This window comes from Emydura macquarii, unplaced genomic scaffold, assembly GCF_026122565.2.
Source record: "Emydura macquarii macquarii isolate MOO-44397 ecotype Brisbane River unplaced genomic scaffold, CSIRO-AGI_Emac_v2 contig_554, whole genome shotgun sequence".
NCBI classification, from domain to species: domain Eukaryota; kingdom Metazoa; phylum Chordata; order Testudines; family Chelidae; genus Emydura; species Emydura macquarii.
Genome location: NW_027130691.1, coordinates 3559720 through 3576292, shown reverse-complemented (window position 1 = coordinate 3576292; position 16573 = coordinate 3559720). Strand labels below are relative to the sequence as shown.

Here is a 16573-nt window from a genome sequence, read left to right as displayed (position 1 = left end):
TACACTGTGATATAAACTATGATGTCTGAACAGCAGTAAGTAGAAAAACCTTACAGAATACAGGAGCTATCAGCTATTTTTCCTACCGATGTAAGCAATGCAACCTGCCAGCTTGGTAATCGCCACTCACAATGAAGCTGAGGAGCTAGGATACTTAGAATCATCATTTCCATTGCATCTGCCATCTAGAAAGGCAATAAAAAAAAAAGACTGCCTGAAAATTATCGATATAACAGCCGATTATATTTCTCTTTCAAGCTAACCCCTCCCCTGTTGAAGACATTCCTGCTAAAAAGATAAAACATGGCAGTCCTATTTGAAAGACAGATATTGCATTGCAGATTTGCACACTGCAGTGAAATAAGCAGTACATTTTCTGAGCATTCACTTGGCATTGGGATGTGAGCACTTCAAAACTCGTTTCCCAGATACATGGCACAGCACTGAAAGTGTTCTTTGCTCACACAGACTTGGGATGATTTGCTATGTTAAAGCAGGTAAGCCTACAAGATAACAGAATTTTTAGTAGGTAGGATTCAAACAGCCAAAATCAGAAGTGGAGCATTAGGTGGTGTGGGTCTCAGGGAGCCTAAGATGGTTTTAACTCCTTTTTCTTGTTACTTAGCAAGAATTGTACCAGCTTTAGACTCCTTTAAAAGCAGACTGAGTTGATCCTACTTACTACCGTATAACTTATACCTCTTTATATATCACCTCTGGATTTGGTCCAAATACTTTGAGAAAACGTATGGGCCAAAATCTACCTCAGTTACCCACTGGGATATCAATCAGGGCAGACTATAACCCTATGTATGGACAATAACTAGAAAATTAAGGATCTAGACATGTTTAGCCTAAAAAATATCACAGAGGAAAGGCATTATAGCTTTTTATAAGTAAAAAATTGACTATTAAAGAATTGAAAACAGAATCATTTGCCCTGGATACCAACCTCTAGAACACTGGGCTGATGTTCAATAGAGATATAGTCAGTTATCAGGAAAATCATGTTAACAATGAATTCACAGAGAAAATGGAATGTTTTGTCTAATGTGATAAATATGGTAAAATCTCTAGATTGTCTTTAAGGAAAAGTTAGATCAGTTTATTGCAGGTGTAGTTTGGAACCCGTCCTACCTGAAGCAAAGTTTTGGAGTACAGGCTCCAAATGGTCCCTTCCAGTCCTGACTTATAAGACATACAGAAAAACCCTAACCAGCTATTTATTTTCATCACACATTAGAACTGATTCTGGTAGTTGTTAACATTTCAAGCAATAGTCTTTGTTCATTCAATTTTTTTTTGTTTGTGTTTGTCCCCTGAGCATGAATATACATCATGGGGATATCAGTGTATTACATAGATTCCTTGAGAGGCTGATCATGCCATTGCCCTTGGCAACAATTACTTGCCCATGCTAATCCAGTAAGAACAGAGAGCTTCCATTGGAATTTCCCAAACCCGATGGCTTCCACCGCATCTTCCACCATGAAAGTATCTACAAAAGAATCAACAGTTTTGATTCAGCATTGCATTCCTTTCTCTCCTAGAACAGCCATACTCTAAGATAGAGCTTTCTAATAATACATCTAATTAATAATAATTATTATTGAATAATGGGCTAAATATTTAAGGCTTTATGTAGTTATTATTCAATTCTTACTCAGGCAAACTTCCATTTTCTTCAAGGATTTTCCCAAATACAATAATTCTAAATATTAATATAATGTCTTACATTTATACAGCATCTTTGTCCAGGACATGTGGACAATCACCAATATTTTTTCTAAAAATTTCACAAATGGTTACGAGTCAGACCACAGTTTTATTTTTGTAGCAGTTAAAATCAGTTTAAGTCTCAAAGTTTTACCCATACCAACAATCAGTAAATATAAAGTCAGCTTCCCCATTAAAATGCCCTCATTAAAGAAAAAGTAAAACGTCAGCTAGTCTTGTAATACACTGCTGGGAGTCAGGTCCCAAATAAGCCAGTGCTGAGTTTTTTTCAGAAAGCCAAAATGTGGTTTCAAGTCCATGTATTTGAGAAACATGGTGTTGCAGTATGCTGTATGCCTCTTCAATGCTTCTGACCTTCCTTTTGGGACTGATCACTAACAGAAATTCTCTCCATATTAATGCATGTTCCAAACCTTCCCTGATATACTGAGCTCTTTGGAGAGATTCATCCAGGTTTGGATATTATTTCTGGAAATTTAGACTAAAATAAATAAATAGCAAGGCACAGCTGTGCAGCAGAGAAAATGCACTGTGAGCTAAAAAACCCTAAATAAAGTACTCTAAAGAGGGAAGGCATATCATATTAAAAGTCCATCCCACTTCTTCCACCATCACTGAATGAGAAGAAAAAAAAAAGGGAAAAGAAACTCAGCCCATATTATGCACTCGGTCTACACTACTCCAAGCTACTACTGGCTTCAAATTACATCAACCTCTTAAGTAAATATACTCCCATGGCTGGTAATTGTCTCAGCAGAAAAAAGCTAAAATGCTCAGCTCAGTTTCTCCCTCTTGTCCTCTGGGCCAGTGGGAGCCAAGAACACTGCAGATACCTCATCCTCAGCCCTGAAGGTGAGCCACATGGTACTGCTCTAGTAAACCTTGTAAGATGATTTAGGAGCAGCAGGGATCAGTTCTAAAGGGAACTTATCCAGCCCTCTCAAACAGAGGAAAGATGTGGAAAGAGCTAGTTCTAAGGAGGATGGAGGGCTACAAACAAAGTAAAAGTTCTTTTTTGATAGTATACAGGTAATTCTCCTGTTTTTCCCCTTCGGAGGCCACAGAGACCATGGTGTTCCTGACTCAGCTGACTGGTGTTGTATTCTTCTCATTATGAATATGGAGAGAGACAAGGGGGGAAAGGGCAAGGAAAAATACTGAACATAAGTGGATGAGCGAAAAAAATCCGCCTACCCTGTGATTGTTAATACTAGGTCAACAGAACATTCTGAATTAAATTAGTCACATAGTGATAATCAAGTACCTAAAGAAAAATTTACGCCTTTAGTATTCAGTGCTGAAATACCCTGAACAAAGAGGCTTAGGGGCAATTCCAGTAACTACTCAACTATATGCATCAACTCACGTCAGACAGGCTACCAAACAACTGTCAGACGCCATCAGCTTTCAGCCATCACATAACTGAACACATACTAAAAATTAACATACCAAGTTAATGATACTCCATCCTCCTGAAATAGCACTGTAAGGGCTCAGTTCAAACCCACTAATCAGGATTGAGCAATAAACCCTAAATACTCTTTTATTTGACCTTTTGACTCATTTGATCTTATCATTGTCAGCTGTATTGCACTATAATCAACATTATCTAGATGTGGGTTTAAGATCCCAAATTCAGATCCAGATCTTGAACAGTCCATGATTTTGGAGTGTTTGGATCCAGAGATTTGGTTTGGCAGGCTTTAAGGACAGAAGGGAGTTAGAAAATTTGAATCCAGCTCTGGGTTCAGGGGTGTTTTAATCTGAAATGTGCTTTGGCTCCAGTTCTGATAACATCAAAACAAACAAATAATTCAACCACTTCAGAACACAATTTAATTAATCGATGGCCTATCAGGTGTATCCTAATTCATCCATACTGTTATTTATCACTTTTCTAGTTCTCTAAACCCAATAGACTCAGGCTTGGGTGCAGTCTGAGTGAAAAGTAGAAGCCACATCCTTCTTCTAAGAGGAGAACCAGAGTCCTGCTTACCATCAGTTGGATTGGCAAATTCCTTTGGCACTGCAGCTCCATCCTCTAGTTCTATAGCCTCTAGCTCTGTCCGAACACCTTCAATCTGAATTTCATGCTCTCCTGAAATGGCATCCTCATCTGACCTGGAACTTTCTCCTGTGCGGCGAAACTTGACCACCCTAAGAATACAGAAATGAGTAAATGCTCCTGTGTGTCTTTTCTCTGATAGTAATGTGATTTGCCGAAGCTTCATTTAGTTATAGAATCATAGAACCATAGAATTGGAAGGGACCTCAGGAGGTCATCTAGTCCAACCCCCTGCTCAAAGCAGGACTAACCTCAGCTATATCATCCAAGCCAGGGCTTTGTCAAGCCGGGCCTTAAAAACCTCTAAAGATGGAGATTCCCCCACCTCCCTAGGTAACCCATTCCAGTGCTTCACCACCTTCCTAGTGGAAAAACTTTTTCCTAATGTCTAACCTAGACCTCCACAACTGCAACTTGAGACTGTTGCTCCTTGTTCTGTCATCTGCCACCACTGAGAACATCCTAGCTCCATCCTCCCTGGAACTCCCTTTCAGCTAATTAGAGGCTGCTATCAAATCTCCCCTCATTCTTCTCTTCTGCAGACTAAACAAGCGTAGTTCCCTCAGCCTCTCCTCACAAGACTTGTGCTCCAGCCCCCTAATCATTTTTGTTGCCCTCCGCTGGACTCTCTCCAACTTGTCCACAACCTTTTTGTAGTGGGGGGCCCAAAACTGGAAACAATACTCCAAATGCGGGCTCACCAATGCCGAATAGAGGGGAATAATCACTTCCCATGATCTGTTGGCAATGCTCCTCCTAATGCAGCCCAATATGCTATTAGTCTTCTTGACAACCAGGGCACACTGCTGACTCATATCCAGCTTCTTATCCACTGTAACCCCCAGGTCCTTTTCTGCAGAACTGCTGCCTAGCTCGTCAGTCCCCAGTCTGTAGCTGTGCATGGGATTCTTCTGTCCTAAGTGCAGGACTCTGCACTTGTCCTTGTTGAACGTCATCAGATTTCTTTTGGCCCAATCCTCCAGTTTGTTTAGGTCCTTCTGTATCCTATCCCTACATTCCAGGGTATTATTCAAGGCTTTAAAGACCATCTGTGATGCCTTGAATTCAATGCTTTCATTAACCATTTACGTTTAATCTTATAGACTGCAAAATAAAATGTTTTCTTAATGCCGATTGACTCAGAGGAGAGGCTGCTTTGGATATAGCTCATACTACATAATATCACTTTTTGACAAAACAAAATACATATGTATGAACTTAGTGCCAGCAAAAAGTGCTAGTTTGACAGCACTGGCAACTCAAGTCCTCTGTTCACAGAGCAGGTGTAAAATGGGTAGCATAAGGGAAAGTATCCTCACAGTTTCCTACAAATGTATCTCAACCCTAAACTGGAGGCCCCACCTTCTGAAAATGAGAAGAAAGTTCAATTTTCATGGCTCATTCAATTCCAGCCCTGCTGCTGAGACTAACAGCAAGGAAGGGCCCAGTTAGAACTGCTTATGGTGACACTTGTCTACAGGGAACTGAAATGAGAATCACCATTTCACATAGGGTACCTAACGGCCATCATAGAGTATCAACGTCCATTCACTTTCACAACTGATTTGGGATGAACTCACATGAGCCAGTGACCAAATGTAAAAAGTTATCACATTACCAGGCTCACTAGCCACACTAGCCTGTGCTTAGTTTTTGAAAATGATCATTCATCACTTTACCTGCTAGATTAATGTAGGTTCCAGAAACACACAAATAATCCAACTATTTTAATTCAAATAATTTATTTGAATAAAATATGTAATCAGTTTCATAATGCTAAAGAAGACACAAGCTCAGTTTAAGACAGTAGCATGTAAACGTCATCAGAGTTGTAGTCACAGATTTATCAGTCATCATCTAGAAAAAATAAAGTAATTAGTTTAGTAAAGACTAGCTAGTTGTTTTCTAATACTGAATTATTTTATGACTCCTGCTTTATTATGTAATGTTTAGCGACCTGCCAAATTTCAAGATTTCTGCTTGTCCCCTTGGACACAAATCACTCTTCTGAAAACAATGCAGAAAATTAAATTCAGGTCATTTCTACAAGGACAAAGCATTTGAAACTAAATTACACAATTTTATTTAATCCATGTGCATGTGCACATGTAGACAGACAGACAGGTAGCCCGAAAGAAAATCACTAGCAGAAAATAACGATCAATTCTGTGCTGTTAACATGAACAAATATATGTAAAGCAAATGATTATTTATTTGGCTGCTCTGCAGATCCGTCTTCTGATATTGTGACAGGGAGAAAACTACCTTTATACACTTGTGATTTTATTAAGTTAGACCATGTATATGGAATGGAGGTCCAATCTTGTGGCTGGCTACCTCCTTCAAGGAGAAGTGGTAGATACGCTGGAGGGTAGGGAAAGGATACATACAGAGTGACTTAGACAAATTGGAGGAATGGGCCAAAAGAAATCCGGTGAGTTCAACAAGGTCAAGTACAAAGTCCTGCACCTAGGATGGAAGAATCACATGCACTGCTACAGACTGGGGACCAACTGGCTAGAGAGCAGTTCTGCAGAAAAGGACCCGGGGGTTACAGTGGATAAGAAGCTGGATGTGAGTCAACAGTGTGCCCTTATTGCTAAGAAGGCTAACAGCATATTGAGCTGCATTAGTAGGAGCATTGTCAGTAGATCAAGGGAAGTGATTATTCCCCTCTATTTGGCACTGGTGAGGCCTCATTTGGAGTATTGTATCCAGTTTTGGGCCCCTCACTACAAAAAGGATGTGGACAAATTGGAGAGAGTCCAGCGGAGAGCAACAAAGATGATTAGGGGGCTGGAGTACATGACTTATGAGTTGAGGATGAAGGAAGTAGGCTTGTTTAGTCTGCAGAAGAGAAGAATGAGGGGGGATTTGATAGCAGCCTCTAATTAGCTGAAAGGGGGTTCCAGGGAGAATGGAACTAGGTTGTTCTCAGTGGGAGTAGATGACAGAACTAGGAGCAATGGTCTTAAGTTGCAGTGGGGGAGGTCTAGGTTGGATATTAGCAAAAACTTTTTCACTAGGAAGGTGTTGAAGCATTGGAATGGATTACCTAGGGAGGTGGTGGAATCTCTATCCTTAGAGGTCTTTAAGGTGAGGCTTGACAAAACCCTGGCTGGGATGATTTAGTTGGGCTTTGTCCTGCTTTGAGCAGAGGGTTGGACTAGATGACCTCCTGAGGTTCCTTCCAACCCTAATCTTCTATGATTCAAGATATGGGGAACCTTCAACTCCCACTGAAGTGTACAAGATCTCAGCACCTCAGAGGATTCAGGGCACACTTATGTTGGCCAGTCAGTTTGTTAATCTTAACTTGTGTGGATAGTATGGTTACAATCAATGTAAACAGTTAGGCTGAAAACATTAAACATTACTTACCAAATCAGATATCCTTACTCGGTTTTTACTAGGTCTTTACTCACTCCTTACTTTGCCATACTTCCAGGGATTTGCCTGAGTAAGGAATGAGTAAAAACCAAGTAAGGACTTCAGTATTTGGCCCTGCCCTGAGTCAATGGGACAAAATCTGCCCTGTGGTGTGCAGGTATCAATTGTGGGAGGAAGACAGCCTAGTAGCCTCTTCTACTTGATGCAGCAGCAGGGCAAGATTGCAACCCAGTGTTTAAAAGAGTTCCAGGGATTAAGACCAGCTCTTAAGGGCTGCTACAATACTGCCCTAAAGGTTTACTGGGCATTTTGATTACATCAGTAACCAGCAAAGAAACAGATCCAGAAAGATTTGCATACACTTGGCCCTCTGTTTCCTCTCATCCTGGTAACCAAAAATGTAACCCCATTTATGAGACAAGTCAGCAGAGCATAGAACCACTGTGAATGTCTCTGCATGTTAACAGATATCAAGCAGTATTTTACTTTTCTTGCATATGTACGGGGAGATTTTGATAGACCAGTAAAAGGGCCAGAGACCACTTGATAGTGTAATATTGATTATCATACTTGTTGCTAACAGCAACCAAAATTGGTAGGCCTTTCTGCAGGCTTGTGCAGCCTTGGCATGACTAAGCCATGAGGGGAAGGGAGCCTTTTGTCAACCTTATCTGACTCTGAAACCCCCACGACCCCAATGAAGTCTCTGGTGGACATGCTGGGATCTGTCTTATCTATGCATGCGCTCTAGGAGATGTTTGTTAGGGCTTCAAGACATGCAGATTCTGCAGGAACATGTTAATTAGTACTCTGAGGTGATCTCTTGATTAGCTTTTGAAACTGCTTGCCTAATAAGTTGGGTTTTTTTTTTGGATGTGTTATTGTCTACTAACAAGGATAAATGGAGGTGGGAGAGGTTTGGACTCTTTGGGATCTCTTCTTGGACACAGATTTTGGAGTCCCCCAGCGGCAGCTGAAAGACTGGCCAACTGGAAAGCCACTCTTGTACCACTTGAAATCCACCCCAAACTTCAGTAATTATGGAGGGTTGGGGGTATTTTACTACGCATTTGTGGAGGTGTGTAAGTGCTTGAGACTAAGTAAAGCATAGCTTTTAAGTGACAGCACTCTTGTGTTACACTGTTTCTACAAGTCCATCTATTGGCTGGACGGCTGTGTCTCCATTTGATTTATTTCCTGACACCACCTCACACAGAGTAAAGTTACCAAGAGCTTTGGGTTGGCAGGACCCTAGGTAACATATACTTCACTTCTAGAGAGTTTGACGTTGTAAATATATTGTAGCTTCTTTTGCTGTTATTATATGCATAGCAAAAACTTTGAACCCTTGACCCATAATTTTAGATTATTCCTATAGATTGCCCCAGAAAAGATAAATTCATAACTGAGAAATACAGCAATGAGAAACTACTATAATTGCCTGCCATTTTGAACTTTAGCCTCTTCAGGTTTTCCCCAAAGAAAAGTAGTCAAGATTTGGGCATTTTTATTCATGTAAAATTATTTTAGAAATAGAACCCATTGGGATAAAGCTGCTTTCAGAAAGAAGACATGCTCAGCCTATAAATATTAACAACACACAACAAAATAGAGATACATGTAACTGTAGTAAAACAAATGAAGAATAAATGTGCTATCTCCAGATTTATAGACTTGTGATTTACACACTGTTTACAAAAAACAGAAGGAAATGTTTAGTAAAGTTCCTTATTTACATAATAATGTAGGTGAAAGCCACTGGAAATTAAAAAGTTTTTTTTTTTTTGCATTCTTCTTGGAAATTATTTTAGACTTTGGGGAATAGATTTTAGTTGGGTCTTTTGAAAGAAAACCTAATACTACAGCACTTATTTCTTATTTCAGTGTACAAGGTTATTATCTAACATGTGCAATAATCACTTCCTAACCCTAGTCATTAAGGGCATGGCCATGTACAGCACAAGTGCAGAATAAGCACAAGGTATCAAGTGATGAGTAGGGAGCATAGGGGAACCCAGTCCTGCATTAGTGAGAGTACTGCTGCCCCACTGCCAAGTTATTCCTGCCTAGCAGTAGAAGAGAGGCCGAAGGAGCAGCGATCGCATGGATGAGGATCACATTTAAGTCCATATCTCCACAGACTTGCCCATTCTCCACCGATACTCCATCCTTTTATCCTGTCTTTTTGAGCGTTAAGCAGCAGCCGCTCAGGGGACCTGAGACTTCAGCTCAGTGTGAAGGGCATTATCTATCACTTACCTTTACTTGCATCCATGCTTGTCCCCCACTCACACTTTCAATGTCATTCAAAAATCTTGCACATCATGCTATGCACTGTTCAAGAACTTGCAAAATCAAGGCTCAAGTATTACAAGAGATATGGTCCCTGATGAATAAGGGACCAGTTAGCAAATATATATTGTTTCAGGGACCTGGTCTCAGATCCTTGCATTTTTCTATCGTTGGCCTGCTGGACAACCAAATACTTATTAAGGAATCAAAATTCTCTTTTCTCACCAGGACAGTTCAGAGGTCCCTCCTTCTCTTTGGATGCACACTGTATGCCACCATGGAAGTGAAAGGTTATCCTACCCTGCCTCCTACATACAAGGTGGCCAGCACAAATGATGCCAAAAATAATTGAGACTAGGAAGTTAAAACTGTGGTGTATACCTATGCAGAAGTTGCAGACTACTACTTACAAGCATTTCCATACTTGTTTTCATAATGGCACTCTCTACAGTCACAATTGTATCCTGGGACTTTTTATCCTACCGTCTATTTACCTTTACGTGTGTGCCAAACAATCAGGATACAGCTAAAGGCTAAATATTTTGTAATAGATTTATTCAAAAAGCACAATGATTCATGTCACAGACTCCTCAAACCTTCTTTCACTCTATCCCTATACTTTGTAACACCTGTGTAACCTCTACATCTGAGCCATTAGCATCCTCTTGTATTTCAGTGCAATATGGATTTTTTATTTTGTTTGGGGTTTGTTTGTTTGGGTTTGGGTTTTTTTTGAGAAATTAACTTAGCATTGATTGTATCTCTTCTGGTCTTCAGTAACTTAATATTTTCAGCCTAGAATAAAAATTAGCAGTGATGGTCTTTATCTTATTTAGTTTCATTTTTCCTTCTCTTTAAGAGACAGCAACATCAAATACCTACCAGGCATCCTTGCATGCTGCAGCTACTGCAGTCAGACATGCATGTATGACAGTTTTTAAAGGTGAAGTGAAAGACTTTATACTTGGCAAGACCTGAGTTCCGTATTTCTCCTGCAAGAGCTGATGACACCACTATACCTAAAATAGGGCAAAGTGCTGGGGAAGCAGCAATGTTCACATAAAAGAACTTTGATCCATGAAGAAAACATCAGGGGCTGAGTCTCAACCCCATCCCACCAGACTGTGCAACTAGGCCACAGCCACTAATACAGACTACCAAGAGTAGTGGATGTGGCCCGCTGTTTTCCTACAGTGCCAGGTTTGATATAATGGAATCATGCAGTACATGGACCCATACCATGCTTCTGACCCATCCTGACACATGCATTATTTCCCCCAATACATCCCATTTGGGGAGCAGTAGTCATTGATCACTGAAATCTTTGCAGCATATGGGTGGTGGAAAGGTCCATCATCCACCTGTGTGGGAATCCACTGCTCCTGCTCCCTTGGACAACTGATTTGAAAAACATTTTAAGAACTTTTGGGGTCTTCTTCAGGTACACACAGTATCCCAGGATTTGATCCATTTTAAATCTAACTATATAGGATCAAATCCTGGTCCTGTTGAAGTTAATGGCAAAACCCCCATTAACTTCAGTGGAATTGGGGGTTAGCCCATATTCTGTTAATGAAGTGGGCTATGTAAAGGATTTTTGCACTCAGTAAAAATAAAAAAAGCTTCTCAGTTCAGGTTTATGCTCAATTCCATTTGCAAATTTAATTTTAAATTCTCCCAGATGGATTTTTACCTCAGTAAAACCAGAGTTACTTTGAATTTCCCTTTGCTGGCCCTATAAGATGAATGAAATAATTTACTACTTCCTTACATTCATTTGAGAATTGTCATTATCGCAATGTCAGCTTGTCAACATAATGAATATGCAGACATCATGTGATCTACAAAGCAAATATGCCCACAAATGCATACTGAAAGTTGTACTTCAGTAAGAAGAGATTTTTATTATCAAAAGGCAATTAATATGAATGTTCCATTCATATTTTATGCACAAAAGCTTTATGAGCATCAGAGTTAATTATGTGGGAAGTGAACTGACTTGTTTTCTCCTGTATTTTTGCTATTTTTAGCAGCACCATTACCTGTATAGTAAATCCACATGCTAGAATGTCAGCACTCCTAGGGCATGACCCCAAGTTCTCTGAAATCAATGGACATACTTCTAATGACTTCAGTGGGCTTTGGTTCCGGCCTGTTGTACCGATTACTCTTTGGGGTTATAACTGAAAATTGTTCATACAACATTTTTTGCTATTTTTTCTGTGTATTAAGTTGCATACACAAACATATGCTGATAAATTCTTGTCTCTTAATAAAGGACCTGATCTTGCACATATTAATTATTATTTAAGAAGTACATTGAGGTAGTACCTAAAGAGTGATCAGTTTGGGGCATCATTGTGCTAGATGCTCTACAAGCATCTAATAAATGATCTATAAATCCTATTGACTTCAATGGGATCTTTGTCTGAGTAAAGACTGAAGGACCTGGCCCTAAATCTCATTATAAGGAATAAAACACAGCTTTTTGACCAAAGACTCTATGAAACTAATTGAAACAGAAGAAGAAAAACACAGTGATGAACTTACTGATGCATACCTCAGAAATTCTTCACTACTGAAGCACCTTATATAGTTACATTTGTATGCAAGACCCCACAGTACTGAATAAATCCAATTATACCTACACTGAAAGGCACTGTAGATAATTCTTAAGTTCATTTAAAAAACAGAATAGAAAAAAGATGACCTAATGAATATATGCATCCTTTCTCTCTACTGAAGAGCGGAATGCACCATAACAAATGGTTTTCAACACAGCCTGAAGTTCATGTCGTTGTATATGCCTAACTGATTAAAAATTTAACTAAATTATTTAATTTACATCATCTCATTAATATTTTTAATTCAGTTCATCTTTTATTCTGCCTTCCTGAGTCAATGTTTTATAAATATGAATGTGATTTAAGCAGCAGAGCAACAAATCATGGGGAAAATGTAATTATTTTAAAGGAAACATTTCACATTCAAAAGAAGGAAATGCATTCCAAAATGACAAAGCCAGCAATCGGGTTATCAGCTCTTTGCACAGATCCAGCATTCACGTCCAAACACCAAGGAGTTTGTCATGCACCAGCATTCCCTGTGCAGCAATGTCTGCTTCTTCAAAACACAGTTTACAAACACCAGTGGCCCTCGCTGCAAACATACCCTTTGAAGAAAGGTTGTGATATGCAATCAGTTGACTGCATGAAGTAGAAGGCTAGGGAAAATGCTTGCCTTGCTTGACACGATATTATTTACAGATGCAATCCACATTGCAAATGCATTGCTATGTTCTCACTAGAACCCTTTGCACCTTCTGAGATTATATAACCACCTCCCACACGCATACCCATCCACCCACCCAAAGTTCAAGTAAAAATAAAAATTGGGCGAGTTGATAAAGCAATCAGCTCCCTACAGCAGATGCAGGGGGTCAAGGATGCTGAACCTGGGCAGACAGACTAGGAAAATGGCCTGCTTCCTGTGGCCTGAGCCATTTCCCATAAATAGTTTCAATTTAAAAAAAAATCACTAGGATTCGCACCCTGCAGTTTGTTAAAAAAAAATCCCTCTGTGTCTCTCTCTCCCCATGCTACTTACGGCAGCTGTCTCAGCTGGAATAAATCATCCTCCATTGCCGGGCTGGGTTTGGTAGAGCTACTCTCATTGCTCTTACATCGTGGTTAATGGAGAGCTGCTGGGATTTCAGGAGCGCTGGCTGCTGGACAGCTCCTTCCGCTACAGCAGCAGCTGCACCAGCAGCCACCGAAACAAAGCGGCAGCCAAGAGGGAGCGAGGGAAGGGAGGGAGAAGGAGAAGGAGGAAAAGACCTGGGGAAGAGAGAGAAGAAGCTGCTGATGGGGCTACAGGATAGGGGATTGCTCTCCCCTGGCCACAGAAACTCACAAGTTCCTTATTTCCGCTATTATTTTAGCAGGGCAGCTGCTGTTGTGTTTTTACTCCAGTATTTTATCTGATTCTTATCCTAGAAGGTTGCAGTCCCTGTGATCAATATTTAATGCAGAAACATCTGCTCATTAGCAGGATGTGGTCTCAGGGAATATTAAACACTATAGGAAAATGAGATTAACATTCTAATGAGGCATCACTAATAGAAGGAGATTCAAAGTTATCTGAGGTGAATCGACTCACAAAAGGGGCTGCAGAGGGTCTTTAAGATGACTAGCTATTTACTGGCTAAGCTGTAGACCTGCTTACTTTAGTGGGGAGGGGTTCAGAAAATTAAATTAATTTGGATAAATAACAAACACCCACACACGTAACTATGATGGTAGATAGAGTGAAACCTGTTTTATGTGACCCAGGGAGGTAGGTGTCTGACCTTCATTGAAAGTCAATGGAAGTTAGGTGCCTAACTCACTTAGGCACTTTTGAAAATTGCACCCTAAGGGCTTGAGCCTGCAAACATTTATGTATGTGAACTCACTGGATGCTGTTCACATGAATGAAGCTTGTAGGCTCGGGCCCTTAGTTTGGAGATACACTGGAGCAATCTCTCAAGGCAGGATTGCCTAGTAAAGGTGATCTGCGGTAGAGGTCACCGTGTTTGCATAGGTGAGTGCACTTATACTTGAGCGAAGTTGTGCAAAAAATGCATAACTTCATTATTTGAGAGAATGAACCATCCACCTAGCACACTTTTCCTGTCGACATTCTCCTTCTGCAGGGTTTTCCTATGGATGGAAAGAGTAATTTAGCTGTGTGTCACTGTATATATCAATTATTCCCTTCCACAGAAAGACCCACAGGAGAAAACTACAGTAAAAATGTGCTGGGAGGATGGTGAAGAAACTGTATTGCTTTCTCCCCTTGGCAGGATTTGTGTAGGCGGAAGAAGCAGGGGCATGATCACTGAACAATGTGGAGCCTGAATCCCAGCCCCAACCCGGCATATCTAGGAACATCCAGGCTGAATACCTGCCCTCTGTGTACTGACTAGCCTCCCACCTCTGGGATGGCTGGCTAAGTAGCCATGGTGCTACTGACTCCCCTTCCATGCCTGTTCGGCACTTCATCTTTCAAGGGTGGTGAAAGCCATGCAGGGAGAGTTAATACAGTAAGGAATAGCACTCATCTATGCAGGTTGTGTGAGACTGTGGTGGGAGAATGCTATGGGGAGCAGTTGCTCCCTAGCACTGCCCCTTTTTGACCAGCCATTCCCCCACAAATGCACATAATTTAACATGTGCATTGCAGATACAGAAGGGCTCCCAGGAGCTATATAGCAGGAAAACATGCAATGTGACACATTTCCCACCTTCTCTACAGATAACACAGTTGTTATACGGATAACACAGTCACTTATTCCTACAAAATAATTTTACCTAGAGGCTTTGCTATAATCAGAATGAGCAATTTGCACATTGGGCACTGAAACAATTTGGTACTTTTCTTCTTCTCCATGGGAAACAATGGGCTAGATTCTAGCCTGCATTTCTGACAAGATGCAGCACTGGAGTCAGAACCCAGGTGATCAAGGAGTGAAGGTGACTTTTAAGCCCACCTCCATCATTAGGGATAGCTCCAAGGTCTGATACCAAGCTGGGGGGAGTGGTAGATACCCTGGAAGGTAGGGATAGGATACAGAGTGACCTAAACAAACTGAAGGGTTGGGCCAAAAGAAATCTAATGAGGTTCAACAAAGAAAAGTGCAGAGTCCTGCACTTAGGAAGGAAGAATCCCATGCACAGCTATAGACTGGGGACCGACGAGCTAGGCAGCAGTTCTGCAGAAAAGGACCGGGGGTAACAGTGGATAAAAAGCTGGATATGAGTCAGCAGTGTGCCCTGGTTGTCAAGAAGGCTAATAGCATATTGGGCTGCCTTAGGAGGAGCCTTGCCAGCAGGTCATGGGAAGTGGTCATGGGAAGTGATTATTCCCCTGGCATTGGTGAGGCCGCATTTGGAGTACTGTGTCCAGTTTTGGGCCCCCCACTACAAAAAGGATGTGGACAAGTTGGAGAGACTACAGCGGAGGGCAACAAAAATGATTAGGGGCTGGAGCACAGGACTTATGAGGAGAGGCTAAGGAAACTGGGCTTGTTTAGTCTGCAAAAGAGAAGAATGAGGGGGGATTTGATTAACTACCTGAAAGGGGGTTCCAGGGAGGATGGGGTTAGGCTGTTCTCAGTGGTGGCAGATGACAGAACAAGGAGCAACGGTCTCAAGTTGCAGTTGGGGAGGTCTAGGTTGGACATTAGGAAAAAGTTTTTCCACTAGGATGGTGGTGAAGCACGGGAATGGGTTACCTAGGGAGGTGGTGGAATCTCCATCTTTAAGTTTTTAAGCTGAGGTTTGACAAAGCCCTGGCTGGGATGATATAGCTGAGGTTAGTCCTGCTTTGAGCAGGGGGTTGGACTAGATGACCTCCTGAGGTCCCTTCCAACTCTAATATTCTATGATTCTATGAAAGCAAACCGAGGGGCCAATGTAATTTGAGGCAGGCTTGCATAGCTATCTATGGGCTTTTCCATAGCCTCTAATAGGCAAAGCACAGAGCTCTCTAATCACTCCTCCTCTTGCCCCTGAAACGATCTTATGCTAAAAGCTGCACAGGAGCATGTCAAAAGGCTACTTACATAAGCCCTATGCCACCACTGTGCAAGGGAAATTCCCTAGGGGCCATTCTGTCTCCTTTATGGCATAAAGAGGTCAAGGCAAGGGACGGAATCTTAGAAATGTAGGTCTGGAAGGGCCTCAAGTGGTCATCAAGTCCAGCCTCCTGCCCTGAGGCAGAACCAAGTAAAACTACACCATCCCTGACAGGTGTTTATCCAATCTGTTCTTAAAAAACCTACAATGATGGGGATTCCACAGCCTCGCTTAGAAGCCTATTCCAGAGCTAAACTACCCTTATAGTTAGAAAAGTTTTCCTTATATCTAACCTAAATCTCCCTTGCTGAAAATTAAGTCCATTACGTCTTGTCCTCCCTTCAGCAGACATGGAAAACAACTGATCACAGTCTTTTTTATAACAGCCCTTAATATATTTGAAAACAGTTATGTCCTCCCTCATTTTCTTTTCTCAAGACCAAACATGCCCAGTTTTTTTAACCTTTCCTCA

At 41.1% G+C, this 16573-nt stretch overlaps 1 protein-coding gene across 1 annotated transcript in view; it reads right to left on the bottom strand.

The window, feature by feature from the left end:
* The window catches only part of SVOP (SV2 related protein), a 33972-nt gene extending 20805 nt beyond the window's left edge, over positions 1–13167 (bottom strand). The window contains exons 1-4 of the mRNA XM_067539358.1: positions 13091–13167; positions 3734–3894; positions 1413–1498; positions 87–185 (exon numbers count right to left, since the gene is read on the bottom strand). Of these exons, the coding sequence (XP_067395459.1) occupies positions 87–185; positions 1413–1498; positions 3734–3894; positions 13091–13125 (381 nt within the window). The 5' untranslated portion in view covers positions 13126–13167. The remainder of the gene's footprint in view (positions 1–86; positions 186–1412; positions 1499–3733; positions 3895–13090) is intronic.
* Between the last annotated feature and the right edge of the window lie 3406 nt (positions 13168–16573).